Raw genomic sequence first — 22,925 nt, 5'->3', positions numbered from 1 at the left:
TACTCTAAAACCATCTTACCCTTGTAAAGTGAAGTGGAGAACTGAAGAAATTTTTCAGAAGTTCCTGTTTTCATCAGATAGATATTCTATGTGAAAGTATTATTTTGGTCTGACTTATTCTAATAACTACTTCAATATTAACAATGTATGTAACCCAGCAAATTAATTTATCCCCATAATACTAAAGTTAATGTGTTTTATGATGTGTGTGTATGTTTTAACCTAAAATGCAATACATCAAGGAGCTCATCCTTTATCATTTTCTAGCATTTCCTTAAAACTATCTGACTCATTAGATTTTTTTACTGTGACTTTTGTTTCTTAATGTTTTTAAAAGTATGAATTGCTTTCATATTCTCAGAAAAGTAATATCCAGGAGAAATAAAGCTATGGTTTTACTAGGACATACACACATACACACGCACACACACACCACAAAGCTTTTGTATATCTAGGATCAGTGGTTCCAAATTGCTTTTGTGTTGTAGAGTACTGGGAGATTACCTCTCTCCTAAGAAATAGTCACAAAAACAGAAACTTTTGGATTCATTTTCAGAGGGTTCTTGCCCATCCCACCCTCGAAATCATCTAAAGGTTAATTTGGAAGAAAAATACTCAATGTCAGCACAGATATGAGACACAAATCAGCTGGAACCGATGAAAGAATAAACATTGTAAGAAACAGTGAAGGAAATTGTAATTTTTTAAAAAGTTTTACATGTTTCTGTAATGTTAATGTAAAAAAGTTAAATTAAAAACCTGGGAAGTGACCATTAAAGACTTACAGTAGATAATTACTCCTTCACTTTAAGCTCCTGAACAGCAGGTCCATGCACATCTCATTCATTTTTGTATCTCTCCTTTGGGAATCCATGACTGGCCCTCCCATGGATAGTATCTAAATGATTCTAAGTGTGAAATTTATACACAAACACAGAAAGAAGGAAGTTTGCGCTCATAAACATATTTCATAGGTAAGGCACAACGTGAATTTGAGGATCCAGACCTGATGATGCAGGATCAGGAACCAGGCCTGACTGATGTGACTTGCTAAGCAGTAGATTTTCTGAAGTGAGATAGTTTAACCCCTCGAGCCTGCATTCTGGCTCTGTGCTGAGGCCACGGAGCAAAGCACACAGTCTGTGGAGCCAGATTGACTGCATCTCAAAATTCTACTTCCACACATACTGTGTGACCTTAAGCAAGTTATTTAACCTCTCTATGCCTTAAGGTTTTCCTCAGCAAATGTAAATAATAATAGTACCTACCTCACAGCGTTGCTGTGAGGACTAAGGGAGCTAATTTGTATAAAGTGCTTGGGACAATGCTTGAAATGTAAGAAACATTACACAAGTATTTGCTACTACTATTATTTGATTACTATTATTATCATCACTACCATCACTATGTAGTGTCCATGAAAAAGTGTTAGGTTGTAAAGATAAAGGATCATTATTAAGTGTAGGATATTAGAGAAAGGGTAATATCTGTAGAAAGCCCTGCTATTTAATAGCTGTACCTTCATCTTCTACAAAGCTCTAATTTGTCATATTTTTTAGTCCCCCAAGTGAGTGTATTTGGCCAACTCTTGCCTTTTTCCCTATAATCAAGGTAATGAGGAGGTCTATTATTTAGTCATAACTGCTTTCTTCTTTTTATGTCCCAAAAGACTCCGAATTTGCTTATTCATTTATTCCACAAATATTTATTTAGTGTTTACTATTTAAATACTATGTGCCAGACATTATATTAGGAAGACCCTGCTTTTATGAAGTTCACGTTTCTGGAAAGAGACAGATAACAACAACAACAATAACAACAACAAATATATAGACCAACAAAAATTGTTCATATAGTGACAAATGCTATGGAGAAAACAAATCAAGGAAATGTGTTATAAAGTGACTCAGGCAGTGCAACAAAGGAGTATTAGATGAAGCTGTCAGGAAGGGCCTCACTGAGGAGAGGCATTAAAATTGATGCTGAATAATAAAAAGGAGTCTGCCATGGAAACAGCAATGGAAGGCATGTCCCTAGCAGTGGGGACAGCAAGCCTTAAGGCCTTAAGGTGGAAACCAATTTATGGGGCTGAAGATCAGCAAGGAGCCAGTGCAGCTCATCAAAAAAAGATGACAAGAAAGGAGACGTAGACAGAGCTGGGTTACAGAGAGTCTGTAACCAAGGTAAGAAGTTTGGACATTAATCTAAGTGCACTGGGGGATCTCTGAGGGTTTGGGGGAGTGATACATAGGTAAGGATGGAAACAATGAGATCAGTGCAGAAGCTCTTATAGTAATTCAGGAATGCATCTTCATGACTTGGAGTACAGAGATTGCAGTGGTAATAGGGAGAGGTAAAAGATTTGGACAATAAATATATTTTGGAGGTAGAATTAATAGAATGTTGGTGAGTTTTTTGCAAGGGGAGGATGATGGAAAGGATGACTTCTAAGTTTTTGAGCTGTGCACCTGGGTAGATTGAAATGCCATTAACTAGGATGGAGAATGTGGAGAAATGGGGAAGGGGGTGCAATCCAGAGTTCCACTGTGGCCATGTAAGGTTAGCAATGCCTGTTAGAGACATCCAAGTTGAGAGGCCAAGGAGGCAGCTATATATTTGTGTTTCTTATTAAAGAGTTTTTGTGACCTTAAATAGGATACTTTTATTGAAGACTTATGTGAGTGAAGTCTAGTTATGTAGATGGCAGTGCACATCGTGGGATGGAGATTTTGTTTCTTTTTTATTTTCTATCTCCTGCTTCCATTTCTCCTAAAAGCTCACATAATGCTCGTGTTATCTCAAGGCTCTTTACAAGTAAACATTCTTCACCCTTAAAACCCAGAAAAGTATTTGTTATAAAATGAAAGCAAAGAAAAAGCTAAACACTCTAATGTAAAGGACCGTTAGACTTGGGGTCATGAGGGCCAGGTCCTAACAAAAATGAGGTGCAAAAGAAAATAAATCAGTCCTAGGTTTGAATCCTAGCTCATTTCTTTACTAATTGAAAGAAATAAATTATGGAATTTCAGTTTTCTTCACTGGTAAAATGGGAATAATAATTCCTGCCTTATGGGTGCCTGTGAGGATGAAATTTTCTCACATCTGTGAAGATCTACACGGTGTCTGACATGGTGGACACCTCTAAATATGATTTTTTTCCCCACTCTTTTTACCTATCAGTGTAAACTTGCGCAAGCATTTAATATCTCTCTACCTTGATTCACTAAGTATAAAAGGAATATGCTTTACTAGATCATAATCAAGCTCTATTTTAGCTCTTCAAAAAAATAATAAATGGTCCTCTTGATAACAACCAGATGAACTTCTTGGTTAAAGCTGCTTTTTAACCTGATGTCAGTTCATATTTCAGCAAGCTAAGACCATACTTAGACTGGGGAAGACGAGCATTCAGAAGCAAAACTTAGACCAGAGAAATGTCTCTCTGATGTCATAATTTCTCTCCAGTGTTTTCCCCAAAAATCAATGAAATTTTAGGATATGAACAACTTTGTAGATGGAGTAAATGAAATCTCACTGAATAGCGACTTTAGTATCACTCCTTACAAATACAGTCTGAGAGAAATCAAAACCCAAAGCTCTTTATCTCAGGCTTTCCTAAACTGGGTGTGAAGTGTGGAAGTCTGGGCCAACTAGACTGACAGGCGATGAAAGAAATGGAAGGTGGAACTGTACAAAAGCTTCTAAAATCCTAGCATCTCAAGAGGGAGTGGCTAAGACAAGAGGGAAATACAGAAGTTTAGCTCAGGTTAGAAAAGGGAGTGATTAGTTAGGGACTTCCCGTGTCCCCCTCCTCCAGAGGCAATGTCAGAACCAGAGCTTACCCATCTATGTGACAACAGTATTGATATGAGTCCATGGGAAATATATCTGAAACGAAGCTGAGAAAGATCATTCTTGATCATAGAACTTAGGAACCAAAACAAAAACATATTTGAGCCTTGTGGTAGAAATAGTGTCAGTTTATCAGTACAGGGACAGTGACCCCAAGAGCAAGGCCAAGATGAGAAGCCTATAAGAGATATGAATAAAGAAGAACCACTAAGAAAAATTTATTTAAAACTCCAAACCTCTGTCTAGCCCACAGATATGTTTTATTTGGTTGGCACAGTGTGTGTTTTTTAATTGAATCTGATTGTCCTTAGACCAAGCACCACTCTCCCTATTTTATAGCCCACTACATAACTCAGTTAAATTACTACTATCCTCATAAACATTTGAGTTCACAGCTATTGATATGTAACTTCCAGATTAATTCATTTTTAAGTATTAAATACTTGAATATATGCTAGCTACAGGGATAACAGAAAAAGAGTACAATAACAAGAAAAAGAGGAAAATAAGAAGAGGCCAGAAACTCTAGCATTGCCATCTTTGGAAGAGGCATTTCCCCAGCCCAACCCAATTACAACAGCTGCAAATCACGCCATACGTAGGTCAAGTGAAATGGGTGCCTGTCATATCTGTAGTTGCCCATCTCTTTCAACTAGGCTTTCTATATTTGGGGAAATTCTCAAGAGGCAGAACTCAAATTCTCAAATTCCTTATAGCTAGAGCTTTGGCGCATAGCCTAGGTTTCACCAAAGAGCAGCACCCTGGCAAACTGCGATATAAAAAAAGAGCAAAGTGAACAAAAGATGTACAAGCACCTCCTTTTTGCCCGCATTGAGATGGCTGAGGCATCAGGCTTCCAGTGGTTCCATAACTGAGTCTCTGGTATAGAAATGACAAAAGCTTCTGTTGTTTTTCCCTCTGGTGCTCAATGGACAAGAAAAACAGCAAAAAGTCTTCTCATCTGAACAAGTCTGCAATGCAGTTTTACTCCAGAAAATTTAGCCTGGAGCCCAGCCCTCAAAAATTCTTTAAACTACTCAATATCATTTTATTAAACTCATTTTCTGCTAAATCAGCCCAAATTAACTCCTATTGTCTAAAACCAACAAACTGTGATAATACAAGCAATGGCAAACCCATCTTTGAGAACCTTTCATTGGGAGCTGCCTTGGGAGAAAGCCATTCATACTAATTTCTATGAACCCCAACACCTGAAAGAGAAGACCCAGATTTTATAAGGCCACTCTTGTTCCCACAGAGGAAGTGCTCAGTGGAAATCTCTCTTTTATTTTTGCTCTGTGAATCCTAATGTATTTTCTAAAGCATTATCACATTGCACAACCACTATTCAGTACTTCTGACAGTTGACTTAAGGGTAACCATCCACAGAAGATATCATTAAATTTTCAACATTTGCTACTTAGTTATGGAAAATGACAGAGCTGAGGAAGTCATTATCGGCCGTTTTAGGAGATGGTCTTGCTCTGCAAGTCCTCTGTGTTGATTGATAAACTGTTTCCACATTAACAGACCTCTGTGTAAAGGAAGCAAGCAAGGCACAGATTTTGAAGCTAAACTGTAAGGATGATAGCAAGCTGATTTTCATTTCTGTTAAAGACAAACAAGGGATATCGAAAGTTTCAGCTAGAGCAAGGATTTTTAGACAAAATAAAGGACTCAGCACATTAAGAGAAGCTGTCAAACATTCTTCTCTATGATTTCTATCTGCTAGACAATACTACAGTTGACCCTTAAACAACGGGGGTTTGAACGAGGAGGGTTTCCTTACAGGCAAATTTTTTTCAATTGACCCGTTCAATTCAATTGACCCACACAGTTCAAACCTACATTATTCAAGGCTCAACAGGTGGTTGGAGATCTGCATATGTGCAGTTCCCATTAAATTATATGTGAATTTTCAGCTGCACAGGCATTGTTCATGGGTCAAGTGTATATTTACTATCAATGGTATAGCAATTCTCATTTATACTCTTCATGATAATCTTTTTAAAGGGATTATATTAAAGAATCCTAATTTTATAGAAAAAAGATCAGAGGGATGTATTCTTAATAAAAGGGATTAAGTGGCTTGCTTAAGATCATAGGGGCTCCAAACCTGGGTTTTCTGACTCTAAGCTAATGGCTTTTTCTCCTGTATCAGTGGCTTTCAAAATGTGTTCCAGAATATCTAGGATGCTTTCAGGACCTTCTAGGAGGTCAATACTATTTTTATAAGAATAATAATATCCAAAGGAAATTAAATCACTATCTCAAAGAGATATTTGCTTTCCCATGTTCATTTAGCATTATCCACAATTGCCAAGACGTGGAAACAAACTAAGTGTCCATTGATAAAGAAGATGTAATATATATACACAATGTGATATTATTTAGCCATTAAAAAAAGAAAGAAACCCTGCCATTTGTAACAATAAGGATGGACCTGGATGGCATTATGCTAGGTGAAATAATCAAAGACAAATACTGTATGATCTCACTTACATGCAGCATCTAAAAACATTAAACATAGAGTCAAATCATGGTTGTCAGGCACTGAAGGATGGAGGAAGTGGGGAAATGTTGGTCATAGGGTACAAATTCTCAGTTATAAGATGAATAAGTTCCAGGGATCTAAGGTACAGTGCGATGACTATAGTTAACGATACTCTATTATATACTTGGAAGTTGCTATTAGTGTAGAGGTATTAATGTTCTCACCATAACAACAAAAAATGGCAATGATGTGAGGTGAAGAATGTGTTAATTAAGCTTATTGCAGCAAACATGTTGCAGTGTATGTGGATATCGGTCATCATATTGTACACCTTAAACTATCACAAAGTTATATGTCAATATCTCAATAAAGCCAGGGAAAAATAAGATGTTCACCCTGTTCTCTTTCATCATTTTATGAAGGTATAGTGGACTTTTCATTTACAGAGGATACATGGTGTATAATGTAAACAACAGACTGAAGCAGAAGCATACAGATGAATCCAACTGTCTTTTATTAAGGCATAAGAGGTTTTCAAAACTGTAAAACAATGCCACTCTTTCTCACTATTAAATTTTCTCTGGAAAATATAATTATTTTTCATAAAAATATTTATATTAATATGTATTGAGCCTATTACTTTTCTTTTTAAATGAATCAATAAATTATGTTTAGTGTGCATAGTTTTCATGTCTAATATAACAAATATTTTTAGGTATAACCCACAAAAACAAAGACTCTTTGGAGTCCTCAATAATTTTTAAATGTGTAAAAGAGTCTTGAGACCAAAATGTTTGAGAACTACTATCCTGCATTAGAGCTGTCTTAAAAAAATCCAGGGTAGATACAGATTTACCTTGATTGCATTATTCTTAACAATTTGATTCCAGTGCTAAACTTAATTTTCCTGCTTATATCTCTGCACCTTCATCCGCTCTAGTCTCATTTTGGATTGATGAGTCCATGAAAGACATCGAAAAGTCTTGGATTGTAAAGCAGGCATTATAGACTCAAGCACCTCTTCCTCTTGAATTCCTAATGTATCTAGTTCATTGCATGTTCAATTAATATTTGATTAATGGGTGAGTGACTAAAATTGATTGCTGTCACTGGGGAGGATCAGCTTGATGCCTCTGATAAGCAGCATGTGTGCTTGCTCGAGTTCATAGTTGAATGCCAAACACGCAGAACTCAGCCCCAGCAAGGCCAGGTGCACTATGACCCCAGATGTACAGTGATCCTGTCTCTTTGCCTTTGGCCCAGACCCTTGTCCAGGTTCGATTCACCCACAAGACCCAGGTCAGCAACTTTGTCTCCTGCACGACTCTTTCTCAGAGACACTAACCCACAATAAGCATCACATTCTGACATCATGTAGGAGTGTTTATCCATGGTAACCTATTTTGCCTCTTGATCCCATTCTATCCTGTGCTACTCTCTTACTATATTTTGTTTTCCCTACGAAATCTTAGGCTTCATGAAGATATCTAAGGTCTTTTGCAGTACCCACGTAGTCTAGCATCATGCTTAGTAAATTATAATCACTTTCATCTTAAACATTTACAAAATAATTCAAATACATTGCCTCACTGTTTTCTCACCAAAGCCCTATATGTAAATTAGAGAAGGCCTCTTTTTATCTCCACCTTATAGAAGAAGACTTTAAAATGAAGTGACATAAGGTCAACCAGCTAGTGTTTGACAGACTCAGGACACAAACCTGTGTCTTGTGATGCCCTATTATGTGCTTTCCCCACTATGTCATGCTCTAGTTTCCTCATATATATTTGTTTAGTTAACTTGAAGAAGAGCTTTAAGAAAATTAACAGCCCAAGATTCAGGATATGAGTCAGAACAGACAGAAATAAACCCAGGTCTCCTGATTCCTACACAGGCACTGTGTTTTATAGCAATCTTCTCCCTTGTGATTTTTAGCTGTTAAGAGGGTCAGCTCATGTGCTGGTTATTTCTGTATGTAGTTCTCTCAGAAGAGTATACAAATTAAGTATCACATAAATATTTGTTTTCCTTCTTTCTGCCCTACGAGGCTAATTGGTAGCTTCATTTACTGTGTTTTTCCAGAAAAAAAAAGTGAAGAGAAATGTTATGAAGTATTTCAGTAAATTCGAATTGTGTTTATAAAGTTTATTATAACTCACATTTATTATAATTCCCTATCTTTGTTTTCCTCATTCATTTACTCACCAATCCCATAAGCACTTGCTAAGTCCCTGGTATAAGCAGAGCTGCATGAGAAACTGAAGTGGCTTACAAGAAGTAAAGAAAATGATATCCCTACTATTGATGAGCTATAATCTCATCGGTGAAATGACATTTCTAGAAAAAAATTAAGATTTTAGAAGTGTGAATTAGCACTGCATAAATTATTTAGGAAGACGGGAAAGAAATATAGAGTAAGGAAAGAGTTCTTATTATAGAGAAATAATTTAGAGAAGGCTTCATACAAGTTGTGTCTTGAAAGAAAGATGTTATGAGATATGTCTTAAAAGAAATGTATGGTAGCTGAAGGAAACTGGACTTTGGGTGGTAAACACACAATAAAATATACAGATGTCAAATTATAATGTGCACCTGAAAATTATATCATCGTATTAACCAATGTTACCCCAATAAATTTAATTAAAAAAAAAAAAGAAATGCAGGATATGGTTTGGGAACATAATCTGCAGCCCCCCACAAACCAACCCCAAATAATCATACAGTCAAAGTAAAAGCAGAACGCTTCCTATACAAATGTAGCCACAAAACAGGTTGCCTTTCTCTCCCACACCCAACCGGCTGCAACCCCGCGGCCCTGCTACAGAGAAATCTAGAGTCACCACTGATTGGTAGAGCATTTTAAGGAGGGAGAAGGCATCAGAACTGTTTTACAGCAAAATGGAAACATGAGTCTGCACCTCCCAGTTACTATATATAGCATACCTTCCACCATGGTGCTGAGAGCTCTCGGGAACAACCCAACATGCCACAGACACCACATCTCTCTCTGACCTGAGATACTCTCTGTGTCTCCCCTCCTATGACAACTTTCCTTTCCAAGACCTGTGCCTTCAGGACCTCCCCTGTTGCCCATCTCTGCGCCACTGCACCCTGAGCAAGGATTAATAGTTAACCCTCCCAGGTATTATAGATACATAAAATAGGACCTCTCACTCTAACAGTAGGATATTGCTGTGTACCAAGCAAGCCACTGAGAAAAGATGCATGTGGGAGCAGGCAAATCTTGGGAGTTTCTCAGATCGCACTATACGATTAGCTGAAAATCAAGTTATATGTATATCTTCTGAATAGTTCAAGGCATAACACAAAGAAGAGAGAATATTGCATGACTACGTCAAAAATTGAGAAAGTTGAATAATCACATTAAGACTAGATCACAAAACTTTGTAGGGAGCACCCAGTAGTTGATAATAACTCAAGCATTAGGGACAATGTAATGTTTCATGACATAACGTGATTTATGTGATACTTTAGGAAGCTGTGTAAGAGAGGCTGGAGGAAGGAGAAATGACTACCTGTAGGCCTGGATTATGTGGGCACCTGCTACAAGCTAATTTTCCAGACACCATAACTGTTTTATACACATCATCTATATCAGAGTCTCTGAAATGAGATGTCATATGTAATATTCATTCTCAAAGCTTTCAGAAAGAATGACTCCAAAATCTGTCCCCTTAAAACAAATGGAAGAAAGGATATAATACTTTAAAGATGAGATTAATAACATGGAACAGAGATGAATTTTTTTTTGTAAATAAACCTTTGCTCATGAGCACGTTCCATTGTTCATGGATAGCATAATTCTGCTTATTAAAAAAAGCGGAGGCAATGGATAACAAGTTGAATTTAAGAATTTGAAAAGTTGCTCTATTACTTGTGACTCTATTACTTGGAGCTCTGATAACTTTTTTGAATTACATTATATCATTCAGTTTCTATTTGGGTTTTGTAGTGTGTTGTCAGGGAAAAAGGTGGTAGACAGAAGTCAGTCTGCCCTGGGATGAAACATGTGGATAGGCTTCCAGATGTGGCAGTGATGGCTGACAATCCAAGTCCAACACATCAATTCAGTCTCTTTATTTTCCAGTTCAAGGTTATCATATAAAAAGCACAACTTCTGGGCTATGAAACAAAAAGGAAAAGTCAGAGTGAAAGTCAGAAGAGCAAGAGACCGCCTTTCTAGGAAGCAACGACAGGGGCAACTAAGCTACAAGCTTACACGCTACACAACTGCTTATCCTTCAGGAAGACTGAACAGTTCTTCCAAGTGTCGTATATTGTCTAGGGCAGAACACAAGGTTTAAAATCTTCTTGGAGATTTAGCCATAACAGTCAAAGAATTGAAACAAGAATTTATGGCTTAACACAATAGCCCCACACACATTGTTTATTTCCAGATAACTCATGTTTGAGTTTGGGGAGGAATAGAGAGCAGGTTTCTTTCTCTCTCCATCAATTCTCTGCTTCGCTTTACTGTGGGATATTAATAAATTTATTTAACAAGGCAAAAGGCAGAGCTGTAAAACTTTACTTGATTTAGTTTTATTTCAACATAAACACATTTATACTACACTTTTAACCCTACACACTCCAGATTCTCAGCAGTGGTTGTGTATTAGGATCAAGCGGGTGCTCCTTTGTTTTAATAACAATGTCCATGTGGGGTCTGAGCATTAGTATTTTTAAAGTACTAATAGCAGAACCCCTGGGAATGGAACCCAAGCAATGTAATTTTTAAAAGCTCCCTAGGTAATTCTAATATGCAGCCAAAGTTGAGAATAACCACTATATAAAAAAGAAATGAGGTATTCATTATAAGGATTTTAGTTTTTAAATATCTGTCTGCCCTCAAATAACAATGTCTCACTAGAGAAAATTTAGACTTTGAGATTAAAGGATGAAAGAAGAAAGTATCAAGGTATAGAGAGAATCATCAGGAGTGTTTGTGCTCTGTGTGTAGGACATTGATAAAATTCAGTGCTAATACCCACCTTGCGAGCAGAAACTTTTCTGATAATCTAATGAAAGCTCTAGCTTTCTCAAAAACAATGTACATATATGCAAATTTTGCAGATTTTCAAATTATCACCTTCTTCCTAAAACTAGTCTTAGGACATCTGATAAATTCATAAACTTTTGTAATTATCATAAAACAAACAAATAAGCAGGTAAAAATCATCCATAAGAATTGAGAAATCTAAGACTGAGTCTTGATTTCAGCCCCAAATTGCTGTGCGATTCTAAATAAATCATTTAAGCTTGCTAGGTTTCAGTTTTTCTGTAAAGTAAAATTTTTATCTGCTCTTAGTGTAGTGTGGGTAATATTGTACAATTTTGTAAAAAAAAAAAAAAGTCAATTGAGAATAATTGCATGTATGTGAAAGTATTTTGAAAAAAATATGATTTATTATTAGATATTCAGAATTAATCTAAGAAGAAACAAAATTTCTTGGGTAACTGACATGTTTAAGTAGCTCTCACTTTCATGTACATCTGTTTTGTCAGCGAACCATAGATTATGAGGAATTTAATAACACCTGAGCTTTACAGTCTATATTAGAAGGATAGTGAGTCCCAGTCCCAGTCACCCTACATATTCAATCTCTCTCCCTGCAGTATGATGAATCTTCTGCAGTATTCACTCGTGGCACTTTCTGTCAAACTGCTAATAAATCATTCTTACAATTTGAAAAAATTCAGCATGAGTTAAAATGCAAAGGAAAGGTAGTAGTTCCAGAGAAAATGAAGCCTATGAACCAAAATTCACTCTTTTTCACAAGAGCCCTGAAGTATTTCTTTCTTTTCCCCTCCTACAAGACCTGAGGCCATGGGGACTCCCACTGTCCCTACCAGAGGATCGCTACATAGTAAAGTGACCTTCTTATATACCAAGGAAACAGTCTCAGAAGTATCTTCGGTTCCAAGATATTAAAGTCTAAAAATCTAGGATTAAAAATAAAGCTCATCTTTCACAGCCAGTACTTCAGAGTTAAGATCATATACCCAGACTGTGCAGTCAAATGTTAACCAGAGATGCAAAATTTATGTGCAAAGAATAAGCAGAGACCCCCTAAAAGAAAGACACCAGCCAAAGCCTGTGTTTTTCTGGGTGTCAATGTTTCCCATTCATTTCATTGTCTGAGCTTTAATGAAAAGAAGTAAAAATATGCATGAAGAGTTCAATACAGATATTGAATTTTGATTGCCGTTTTCCACTCCTCAGAAAAATACAAAAAACAAAATGCAAAGTCACGTAGTTCAAGCTACTTTCTGTTTGTTCATGAAGGAAAATGCTTTATATGCAGAAATTTCAAGTGAGAGGAGATGTCAGGTCTCCAAAAGCAGCTATTATCAAACAAAGCAGCCAGAAAATTAATGCACTGGATATGGCTGTGACCACAGCCTTGGATAACAGCCAGCATCGTCATCTCTCTTGGTAAGAGCGTGTTTTGGAACTGCTTATTGTACTCACAAAGCCTATCCAAGTGTTCTAGTTCTTTAATGTAAAATTCTTTCCCCCCTTTTATAGAGTATTGCTTTAACTGTCACAAACCCTTGCTGACCTCTACTATGAGTGAGGCACTAAAAAAGAAGGATGTTTTTGTTATAGGTAAAGAGGAATGGGCCATTTAAAGACCTAATTAGTTGATTCTCCCCCTCCAAGTCAAGGTCCCTCTTCTAGACAGCCTGCCTGTGCCCTCTTGCCACATCCACTTTCAAGTGGCTCTTCTTCTCAGGCAGCTAAGACGGGGAAATCTCTGCTTCAGTGAGATGGGTCCATCAGCCCTTTCCCTCCCTGATCACAGAAGTTGAACCATTCTAGAGGGGTGTGTGTGTGTGTGTGTGTGTGTGTGTGTGTGTTCGTTCTCCCCAAACAAGAACACTCACTCATCTGAATTCCAAATGATTGAAGAATTTGGTGTTTTAGGTAATCCTATATTCTCATTTATTGAGAATTTCCACTTACATGAATCATCAGATCACAAATAAATAGGGCAAAAGGGTCTCAAGATGGAGACTCCCTTTGTATTAATCAGGAAAGTGCACACCCAAGAGTTTAATAATAAAATAATATACCTTGTTTTGGACAGTTGATATTTTGTTTATGTGTGTCATGACTAATAGTAATGGCTGTAATTCATCACATTAGAAAAGCAATCAACAGTTTTAGCTGTACGAAATTAAAATTAATTGAGTCTCTTTGTCACTTTGACAGAAGCTAGTAATTACATCATTATTAACTAATAGCCAATAGCCAAAATGTTTTTTAACTTCTTTTAGTTTAAGATCTATTATATATTATGTTTTAAAGATTTTTTTATATATTAAAGTCTAGTATATACAAATGAAGTAAAATAGAACAAAATTAGAGGAAAAATCAAGTTAATGTATTCAATCCAAATAATTCTGCCAAGAAAGATACTCTCATATTTATCTACCATTGGGAGAACATTTATTCTGGACTAAGCACTGTCCTAGGTACACCACATGTTTGATTCATTTTATCCTCACCACATCCATAGGGGCATGTGGGTGCCAGCCTTGTATTATAAATGAGGGACTGAGGCCTACGGGGATGAAGTAATCAACCCAGGAGCACAGAGCCAAGGCCAAGACTCAAATCCAGGTCTGTCTCACTCCAAAGCATCCCTTCTAATCAATGAGCAACTATGCTGTCAAACAAAGATCTTATACATAAATAGAGGAAACACTTTTCACAGATACATGTTCAAACACTTGGAATACAAAACACTCTGTTTAGAAACCTTGCATTAACTTTTACGATCAAGAGTTTTCTAAAGGCTAAACAAAACTCGTGAGTATCAAAGGTCTCAGAAGATGTTCCTCATGGAGCCATAGTTCTTTCATCTCTTCTTGGCCCACAGAATGTTTCCAACAGGCCAGGGTCAGAGTGGAATGAAGGAAATGAACAGTCATTAACCACACTAAGTGTCCTTTAGAACTGTTCTGTTGTCATTTATCTACACCTCCCAAGATGGCCTTGTGTAGACAATTGACAAAAACTATGAAGACAATGGAAAATATTACTGAGAAAGATTCGTGTTAAGCATTACTTTAACTCAAGCTAATGTCCCCTCCTGGCAAGGACGGCCAGTGAGGTAATGTGAGGTTAGGACAGTCAGGTTCATGGTCTGATGGAGCTGAGCTCTGTTCTGAGAATGCGCAAGTCAGACTATAGATCCTCAAAGGAAGCTTTTCCAAAAGTTAAGCAAGCAGTAGCCCCCACCTCTGAAATGAACCTGTGTTATTGGCCGGATTGTGACCACTTATTAGCCTCTAAAGGGCTGTCAGAATCAGTGACACTCCCTGTTTCACAGTTCTGAGGGAGCTGAAAACCTGGGCAGGAATTAGGAAGTTTGTTCTGACTTTCTCTCAGGTGCCCCTGTGGCATCTACTCTTTTGTGAAAGAAGCAACCTTACACTAAGTTATACAGAGTATTTGATTCGTATTTCCTCTTCTTCTCCATCACCCTGATTCTTCTTTTATGACAATCACATGATTGCCTTGGCCTTTCCTAGACCAGAGGAAGATTCTCCCACTCCTCCAAAACTGTAAAAGGGTGGTGGTGGCCAGTTAAGTCTCCCTTAAATAAGGTCCTGCATCATGGAGGAGAAATTAGCATAATTAGAGGCCAAGTGCTGCCTTCACTTACTCTGCTGCTTTCTCTGCCTAAGCCCCGTGCCTGAGGGAGATTTACAGATTCCCTAAATGTGAGCGATGAAGCAACTGACCATGGGCTCATCTTCCCATGTATTGTCTCATTCTGTACCTAACTCTTGTATTTTTCAAGAAAAGTCTGTGGCTGCTTAATATTTTGTAATCTACTCTTATGAATGCTCTACTACTAAAAATATATAATGACCTTTTGGAGACAATTAGAAATTTGAAGACAGACTTTATCTTTAATTATATTAAGGAAATATTAAGTTTCTATTTAGGAATGGTATTGTGACACTATGAGGTTTTTAAGAGTGTGTAGCATATATAATAATATGTTTAATATATAATAAATAATAATATCTATAATATATAATAAAATATTTAGAGATTGAATTATGTAATGTCTGGGATTTGTTTTGAAATAAAATGAAAGGGCTTGCAGCAGGTAGACATGTGGATAAAACAGAATTGTCCTTGAGTTGATCATTGTTGAATTTGGGTAATGGGTTTGTTGTGCTAGATTTTGTTTTGTTTTGCTTTACCATATATTAGAATTTTTCCATGATAAAACCTTTTTAAAAAGAATCAAAATTGCTTAAAGTTACTTTAAATCCATATTAGAAAATTATATTTTTAAAAAATACTTTAAAATATGTGCAGTTTTCATAATTTAATGTTAAATGAAATGAGAAGGTCTAAAACTGCACATAAAATACTGCATATACATATATACTTATACATGCACATAAATGGAAGAAGAAACTACACAAAATATAAATTATGGTTACCCCTGGCTGGCAAAAATACATATCATTTATCTTTATTCATTGTTACCTTTTTGTATTTTTCAAATTTTCTAAAAATATATATATTGTTTGTAATTTTATAAAGTGTGTGCACGATGTGTGTGTGTATGTTTATCTAAAATAAACAGCGTTGCATTGTTGTTGGCAATTACCTCTGGGTGGTGGCATTATTGGTCATTTTTATTTTTGTTTCTTTGTCTTTGTGTATTTTCTTCAATTTATAAGTATAATGTTATAATCAGAAAATATACCATGAAAAATTAAAGCTAGATTTATTGTTCTTCTTTATAAGTAAAGGATTATACAGGGCAATATAACATATAAGTGTAAGGAATTATGTATTATATTATGTATAGTTAATATATGTTAGAATTAATATGTATTATTTAGTAGTATTTATTATAATTAATGTACAACTATAAGTTAGAAATAAATATTATAATTTCATATTATATTACATATAATATCTTACAACTATATAATATCGGTAAGTCCAAGAGAATTTTAAATTCTCCTGGAAAGTGTATGTTAAGCTATTAAACAATTCTGATATAAAGTAAGTTCAAGAGAATTTTAAGTTCAAGGGAATTTTAAATTGTCATTTAAAGTATATGTTAAGCTTTTAATCGATGTAGTCATAAAATCCTTTGTATGGCCACCATTATGTAGCAATGCTTTTGCCTTCATATACTCAATTCCTTAATAATCAAGTTTCATTTTTTTGTCCAACTCCAGGTATATCCATGCCAATACCAGTCTTTGGACTACAGGATGATTCCAAGGTCTTTAAGGAAGGAAGTTGCTTACTTGCTGATGATAACTTTGTCCTGATCGGCTCTTTCGTGTCTTTTTTCATTCCTTTAACCATCATGGTGATCACCTACTTTTTAACTATCAAGTCACTCCAGAAAGAAGCTAATTTGTGTGTGAGTGATCTTGGCACACGGGCCAAATTAGCTTCTTTCAGCTTCCTCCCTCAGAGTTCCCTGTCTTCAGAAAAGCTCTTCCAGCGGTCCATCCACAGGGAGCCAGGATCCTACGGCAGGAGGACTATGCAGTCCATCAGCAATGAGCAAAAAGCTTGCAAGGTGCTGGGCATTGTCTTCTTTCTGTTTGTGGTGATGTGGTGCCCCTTCTTCATCACGAACATAATGGCCGTCATCTGCAAAGAGTCCTGCAATGAGGATATCATCGGAGCCCTGCTCAATGTGTTCGTTTGGATCGGTTACCTCTCCTCAGCAGTCAACCCCCTAGTGTACACACTGTTCAACAAGACCTATAGGTCAGCCTTTTCACGGTATATTCAGTGTCAGTACAAGGAAAATAAAAAACCATTGCAGTTAATTTTAGTGAACACTATCCCATCCCTGGCCTACAAGTCTAGTCAACTCCAAAAAGGACAGAAAAAGAATTCACAGAAAGATGCCAAGATGACAGATAATGACTGCACTATGGTTGCGCTAGGAAAACAAAATTCAGAAGATGCTCCTATAGACAATATTATCAACACAGTAAATGAAAAGGTTAGCTGTGTGTGATAGACTGGTTGCCATGGCAACCACAGAGGGCACACTGAGCGAGTTTTCACGTCTCTGGAAAAAATGAAAAGATAATAGGGAGACTGGAAAAAATTAGGCCAATCTAGTGGAACCAACAATAATATCTAGATGCCTCACTTTATTCTGTCAGTGAAAAGCAGGGTTAAATGCCACAAAATGTGCACTTCAAAAATGCTCTGGCAGCATTTCAGCTGTGAGCTTTATGATACTTATTTTTAACATTGTAAATGATATCTTTAAAATAATTAGCTTTTATCATATAATTATAATGAGGCCATAAATAAATCTAAATTAACTTCTATTGTCAAGTGGAAACCTTGCTACTATGTTGTTAATTGATGGCATGAGTTGGTTACCTATTGCTGTAAATAAAAATAGCTAAAAATAGTGAAAAATTGGTTGACTATGAATGGCCTCTTATTCTGAACAACAACAAAAAGACACTAAGTACAGTGTTATAAAGTCTAAGATAATTGAATGAAATACTTGACAACTTTTTCATTTCTGCTTTTTCATAGATGCCATTGTGAAATATTCACAAAGCTGCTGGCATTTGCTGCATTTCAGGTTAATTCTCAGAAGTGAAAAAGATTTTAAATGTTATTTTGTAGCTATTGCTGCTTTCTCTTCTACTACATGTGCTTTATTCTAAATTTCCAATGTGGTCTCGTTTAGTGTTTGTTCTACTAGCTACACTATCGAAAGGATAATTTAACATTACCAAATACGTTTCTAGAAATTGCTTTTCGTAAACAGCACCATAGAGGCATTTGATAACCTGCTCTTTATGGCTGCATCGTGCATGTGCTCCTTTGAGCAGTAAGCAGTATTGATGTAACTGTGTCAGGATTGAGAAATAAACTCAGGTTTTTGGCTACTGACAGCAATAGAGTCTTAGGACATCTCTGTAAAATGGAGGCGACTTTCCTCTGGGCACCATCAGTAAATTGATGCTTTCAGAGCAATCAATTAATATTATTTACTGAAATGGTTCAGCTTCGATTCCACAATCATCTACCGAACATGTACTATCTGTGAAGAAATGTCCTAGGTACTAAGGACATAAAAATAGTTAAAATGATATCTTTGCCTTTAAAGAAAATGACCTAATTAGAATGGTCCTTGTCAAAAATATTTACAAATTTATTTTGACAATCAATTTATTTCTTTTTTACCTGGTTCATTCACTGATTTGTTTCAACTCTGAGTGTAGTTTTCTCAGTAAGTTTCTTGACTGGTTGCCAGTTAATACCAACCAAATACAGAAGGTAGGAAATATCACTTGAGATCAAGATGTGCAATTGGTTTAGAAATACGCACTTCAACCTGGACCCAACTTATGACTACCAAAGTTTTGAGCAAAGTTTTGTTCTACTTCCCTAAAAACTAACTCATTTATTATCCACTTATACTGGGCTCCCTAATTTTAAAAAAGCAGTAATATAATGTTTTGTAGAAAAGTTTGTTAACAAAAAAGATAATAAATGATATTACTCTAGATTAAACTGCACATTCTTACTGGAATAGATATTAGATATGTGATTACAATTCTAGAGAATTTCTATTGAATGAGAAATAATTTTTTGCTATAAGCCATTTGAATAAAATTATAGATTCAAAAACTAAAGAACATGGGAGGTGTCACTATGTAATTTGGAAATGCATTAGGGCTATCCTAATTATATCCCTATAGATATATTGAAAAGTGTTTATTTCAAAGCTAGAATTTATTGTAAGCCACTACTATCAAGGCTGAATTTGATCTGAACTACTTTAATGATTATACCATACTAACTGATAAAAATAAAAATATTTAAAAGTCTCTGCTGTAATGTATTTTGCCTTAGTTTATAACTCTGCACATCTCATTATATATTAGAGAAAAAGATTACAGATTCTGCCCATACACTCAATCTTGATCAGAATAAATATAAATGCTGCCTGATAAATGTCTTTGACTACATATATATTACAAACGTGTATGTTTTTCTCTCCATAAGTATCTATTCAAGTGTATATTACAAACATGTATCTGTATACATGTACAGACATGTTCCCATGCACTTTATTCAATATTTATATATTTATATGGAAGAAAAGCAAGAGCCATTTATGAAGACACTCAATATATACATGTGTGCATGTTTGTATCATATTGATTTAAATGTGAATTCATGTTCTAATGTTTCTATGACCTTCTATTGCTGTCAAAGCAGATTAAAATGTAACAGAACTATCACTTCTTTAAATGAACTGGAAGTTGATCTGATTTTATGGGAAGACTTTAACATAAGTCTATGAGAGTTATGAAAACAATAGTCCTTATATATAATTGAATGGTCTTAATTAAAATGGTATCTTCGGGACCTTTGTTTAGTCTGGGGACTTTCTGACTACTGAGGCTTTTTAAATGTACCCTTCACCCCAGCGAAACACAGTCCTTGAATGATTTATGGATCTGTAATAAAAGAACTCAGTCCTACTCAGTACTATTAAAATAGAGTAACCAACCTATCTCTACTCTAAGTTGAATAGTAGATTCTTCTATATTTAAAGAAAGGGTTTAAATGCCATAATTAGGGAAAACGCATTTTAAAACATAATCTCTTGGCCACAGCGCCATCTCATGGTCATTTTTTAGAGTGCTACCGTAACCGAATGGAACTAAGGTACTGTACTGCTTTTGGCAAAGGGTGCTCCTGCTAGTTGTGTATCAATGAAACATATTTAAGAAGTGTAAAATTATTCTGTGCCATATGTAACAAAAAGTGAAGATTGTTTTATGTAATTATTTTATCAAGACTATTTTAAAATATTTCAAGAAAGAATGAATAATTGTAAATAAAATATACCAAAAATAAATGCGATTTTAAGTCCATAGCTGTGTCTACTAAAGAGAGTTGCCCAAAACCTTCCAGACTAGGAACTCCAGGTATCATCGAGATACTTCGAGAGCACAAAGCCTTGTGCTTCTGGAGCTCAGTCACAGAGCTAGGGACCCACCTGGTTGAGTTAGATTTATGGTCATGATCCATTTTTTAGTTATCTGCAACAACAAATGCTCCATGCTGAATCACTATGTCTGGTTCCACATAGCCTAGGAACATAGAGAATCAGCTGCTGCAGTACCCCCAACACATGCACACAGGTACCTGTGGATACATTTGTACGGGTGTACCCCAAGACATGGATAGAGCATTCGCACGCACATGCACATGTGCACACGCACTCACATGCATTTTCACAGGAGCTAGTTTCAAGAATTAAAGTAAACCAAGGAGACGCTGTATCATTGAATTAACTGGAAAGTTGCCCTGTATTCATCATTTCACCTTTAAATGCAGGAAGATTCTATAAAATAGGGACAGTAAGTATCTTTTCCAGATGTTTATAACTCCATAGAATACCATGCCCAGACATTAAACTTATTGCTTTGGTTGCTTTACCTGATAGAACACTCACAACAAGGCTAAAAGGTAGGTATTATTATTCTCTCTTTTCTGTAGATGAAGGAACCGGGATTCAGAGCAGTTATTAACATATTCATTATCACACAGCTGGCAAGGAAAATGGTGAGTTCAAGCCTAGGTAATCTGAGTCAGAAGCATAAATGCTTTCCCCTACTCAATCCAGGACAGGAAAAAGAACTCTGGGTTCAGAAACAAAAGATGCAAATCTCCATCTTAGCTTCCCTGCTCACTGATTATATAAACTTGGACAAGTCACTTAACTCTGTGCCTCAATTTTATGGTCTCTAAAATGGAACTACTAAAACCTGCACTGGCTAACTGACAAAGTCACTTAAATAAGATCGTGGATATGGCTGTGCTTGATAATCTATAAAATACTCTGTAAATGTTATAAATGTGTTGTTATTAAAAAGAAAAAAATCAAAGCATCTATATATTATTAGCCATCAGAGCAAACTCTAGACAAAATTGTGAGATAGGCAATATTATTTTTCGACAGCTTTACTACTCTTTTTACGAATGCTTCTCATTTTTAAAAATTTTTTTTCTTCTGCTTTGCCTCACCATGATGCAAAGATCCCTTCGTTGGTACTCTTTTTGCCTACTTCGGTCAAAACTTACTGATTTTATGTCTCATTCCGTCTGTGTTAGAGCACTAATAAGCGATTCAAGCCACTAAACCATTCTATCACTTAGATCCTTGCAGCTGTCCACCACAATAATTTTAAAGCAGAAACAAAGGCAAAAATTTTAGGCACCAGGTAGACAAGTGAGAAGAAATTTGGGGACAAGAAATGTTTTCCTGGTATCATTCAAATGGCCCAAAGAAAAACGAGTACCTTCAGAGACTATTTAATTCGTATAAAGTTTTAGAACTTTACATTGAATTTTAATCCACAATAATGATGCTTTTTAAAAGAAACGTGTAGTTTTTAAATTTTCATTCTAAACTTAGAACAATAATATTACTAAGCTTTTCCTCAAGTTTTATAGTCGATGGTTATTTGCCTCAGCAAGTACGCAATAAGACAAAACTTCTTTGTTAAATTTTTTATTTTTGCAGGTGGTTTGCAAAAACAAACGATTTCCTTATTTTCCCTTAATGGTGTACACACCAATCTTAGACCTGTTCTTCCTTTTTGATATTTAATACTTGTATGTCCACCTGAGGCAACACTTTATGGGAAGATTTCACAGCCAGTTGGAGCCTCAGGACTTGCTGTGATTCCATTGCAGAACACTAAGGAAGGAAACCTGGTTATCGTCTGCTACTACTGTCTCAATCTGGACAGGTCAAAGTCACTTGTCCCTTGAGTGTATAATAAAGGATCTGAAGTCAATGATCTTTGCAGGTAGTCTCCTCTTGGTCTATGTTTATCTGAATGTTAGGAAGTCCAGTCAAGAATTTCATGAACCAAGGCGCAGCTTCATGTTGACAGAGTATTCTGGAAATCACAACTCTCACATTCTCTTAAATTCTTTAAATAAATTTCAAATAAAAAACAACTTTAATTTTTATATGAGAATCTTATGAAAAAAATTAAATTGTTAATGACCCAAAGAGTTTCTAAGATAAGACTAAGAGTCAGATATCAACATAAATTATTTCTACTGTGGCATTTTTCTCACAGTCGACCACAGTTCAGCTACAACAAGATATGGGGTTGCTCTTTTGAACAGCCCCCAGGCTTTCTGAAGAATAAGTGCTCTATTATTTGAGTCCAAGTCCCTTGAAGGGTTAAAATTTAAAAGCCCAAATAGATTTAAAATTCATGATGCAGTGAAGTTCTCTTTTTAAAAGCTAAATATTTGTTGAAAGTGAGCCAAGGTCATGTAAGTTTTTATTTATAATTAAGATTATGAGATCTTAAAAGGGTGTTTATTCTGGCTTCTGGAGAACAGTACAATTTGTACTTCCTGTCTTACATTCATTTCAGATACTGAAAGTTAATAGTACGTTATTATTCAGATGATCTTGTCTTTGTTGGGGTGACCCCAAGTGCAGAGCCGAGACATAAACCTGAGTGCAGGCTGTTCATG

General features: G+C 35.9%; 1 protein-coding gene across 3 annotated transcripts in view; it reads left to right on the top strand.

The window, feature by feature from the left end:
- Positions 1 to 20,204, top strand: part of HTR2A (5-hydroxytryptamine receptor 2A) — a 64,962-nt gene extending 44,758 nt beyond the window's left edge. For all 3 annotated transcript variants that reach the window (XM_039839344.1, XM_039839343.1, XM_039839345.1), the window contains one exon: positions 16,592 to 20,204. In XM_039839344.1, the coding sequence (XP_039695278.1) occupies positions 16,592 to 17,394 (803 nt within the window). In that variant the 3' untranslated portion in view covers positions 17,395 to 20,204. The remainder of the gene's footprint in view (positions 1 to 16,591) is intronic.
- The last annotated feature ends 2,721 nt before the right edge of the window (positions 20,205 to 22,925 follow it).

This window comes from Pteropus medius, unplaced genomic scaffold (genome assembly GCF_902729225.1).
Source record: "Pteropus medius unplaced genomic scaffold, Ma_sr-lr_union100, whole genome shotgun sequence".
NCBI lineage: Eukaryota > Metazoa > Chordata > Mammalia > Chiroptera > Pteropodidae > Pteropus > Pteropus medius.
Note: the sequence above shows the minus strand (reverse complement) of the source record. Positions and strands in the feature narration are given on the sequence as shown.